The sequence below is a fragment of the Sinocyclocheilus grahami genome, unplaced genomic scaffold (assembly GCF_001515645.1).
Source record: "Sinocyclocheilus grahami isolate Dianchi unplaced genomic scaffold, SAMN03320097.WGS_v1.1 scaffold2406.1, whole genome shotgun sequence".
Lineage (NCBI taxonomy): Eukaryota > Metazoa > Chordata > Actinopteri > Cypriniformes > Cyprinidae > Sinocyclocheilus > Sinocyclocheilus grahami.
Window position 1 is genome coordinate 3030 of NW_015507585.1, and position 1475 is coordinate 4504.

The 1475-nt window shown below is 40.7% G+C and overlaps 1 protein-coding gene across 1 annotated transcript in view; it reads right to left on the reverse strand.

Annotated features, from left to right (window-relative positions):
* Positions 1-1475, reverse strand: part of LOC107574950 (alpha-2,8-sialyltransferase 8F-like) — a gene marked incomplete at its 3' end in the record, with an annotated part of 43981 nt that overhangs the window by 3023 nt on the left and 39483 nt on the right. Inside the window, exons 6-7 of the mRNA XM_016261366.1 lie at positions 893-1005; positions 720-797 (exon numbers count right to left, since the gene is read on the reverse strand). Coding sequence (XP_016116852.1) covers positions 720-797; positions 893-1005 — 191 coding nt within the window. The remainder of the gene's footprint in view (positions 1-719; positions 798-892; positions 1006-1475) is intronic.

Sequence of the window (1475 nt, forward strand, 5' to 3'; positions counted from 1 at the left end):
GTAGAGTGTAAATGATTATATTTATTAAAATTATGACATGGATGCAGCCTTTATTGGGACAATAAAGCCCTCATCCTTAGACCTACCTCTAACCCCGATATACCTCATTATTAACCACTCGTTATGCACATTGTTTCCACTTTTCTTCATTGAAAGCAAATGCCTTTCTGATCTGATATGTGATGGGAAAAGTGAGAAGAGCGAGTCTAGCAAAAGACGGAAAAATTAAATTCAGAGAGCTATAATTTGCATAAAGAACATAAAGCATTTTGAAGATACAAGATTGTAGCAAATCAGTTTCCCAAGGATATCAATTAAAGCACTGTTTTTGTTTTATAACCTGACAGATGAGCCAAATCATAACCATAGTGCATAAATTATATGTAATCAGAATACTTATTTAACAAATTTACAATGCAGTCTGAGCGGAACATGGTTATAGTGGGAAGAACACACACACTTTTATACATATAACTTCAAGAACCTTTTTCCACAATTGCAATTGAATAATGGATGTTAAAGGTTCTTCATGGAACCATTAAAGCACCTTTATTTTGAAGAGTGTATGTAGGGATGCCAGTAATGGCTAATGAATGTGCTAAACTTCAGTTAGATTAATTAAAAACAAGGATCCATCTCACTGAGAGCTTTAACTCTAAATCTTTAAATCCAAATCTAAAACGTCAATGTTAACTGAACTGGTGTTTATGGACACTGACCGAATCTGACTGGGGTTGATGGTTATCAGATCCGTCTTCAGCCCAACATCACTGTCATTAATCAACGCCAAATTAAACCTGAAACAGAGAGAGAAAACTTCATCTTAACAGGAAGCACGCATGATTACAGACGGATGTGTTGAGGGAGGCAAGGCATGATGGGATGTGTTTACCGTATGACGAAGTCTGCTCTGTCAATCTCAGATCCACAGCTGCTGTTCTTCAGGATCCCACCACTGCCAACCACAGCACACCGACCCAGACGACGACCACTCCAGGGGAAATCCTGCACACACACACACATACACACACTCTCTCTCACACACACACACACACACACTCTCTCTCTCACACCCACACACACACCCCCACACTCCAGGTGCTCTCTCTCACTCACACACACACCCCTCTGAGATACAGGTGCTGTCTCTCTCTCACACACACACACCTCTGAGATACAGGTGCTGTCTCTCTCTCACACACACACACACACCTCTGAGATACAGGTGCTGTCTCTCACACACACACCTTACACTCCATTCTGTGTGATTTATAAGCGTTTTGAATTACGGGGACACTGAAAATGTCCTCATAAATCATCTTCTCGTTGTAATACCTATGTCATACCCATGTTATTATACAAATTTGTGTCCCCATAAACCACATAAACATGCACACACTCTTTCTCACACACACACACTCTCTCTCTCTCACACACACACACACACACACACACACACACACACTCTCACACAC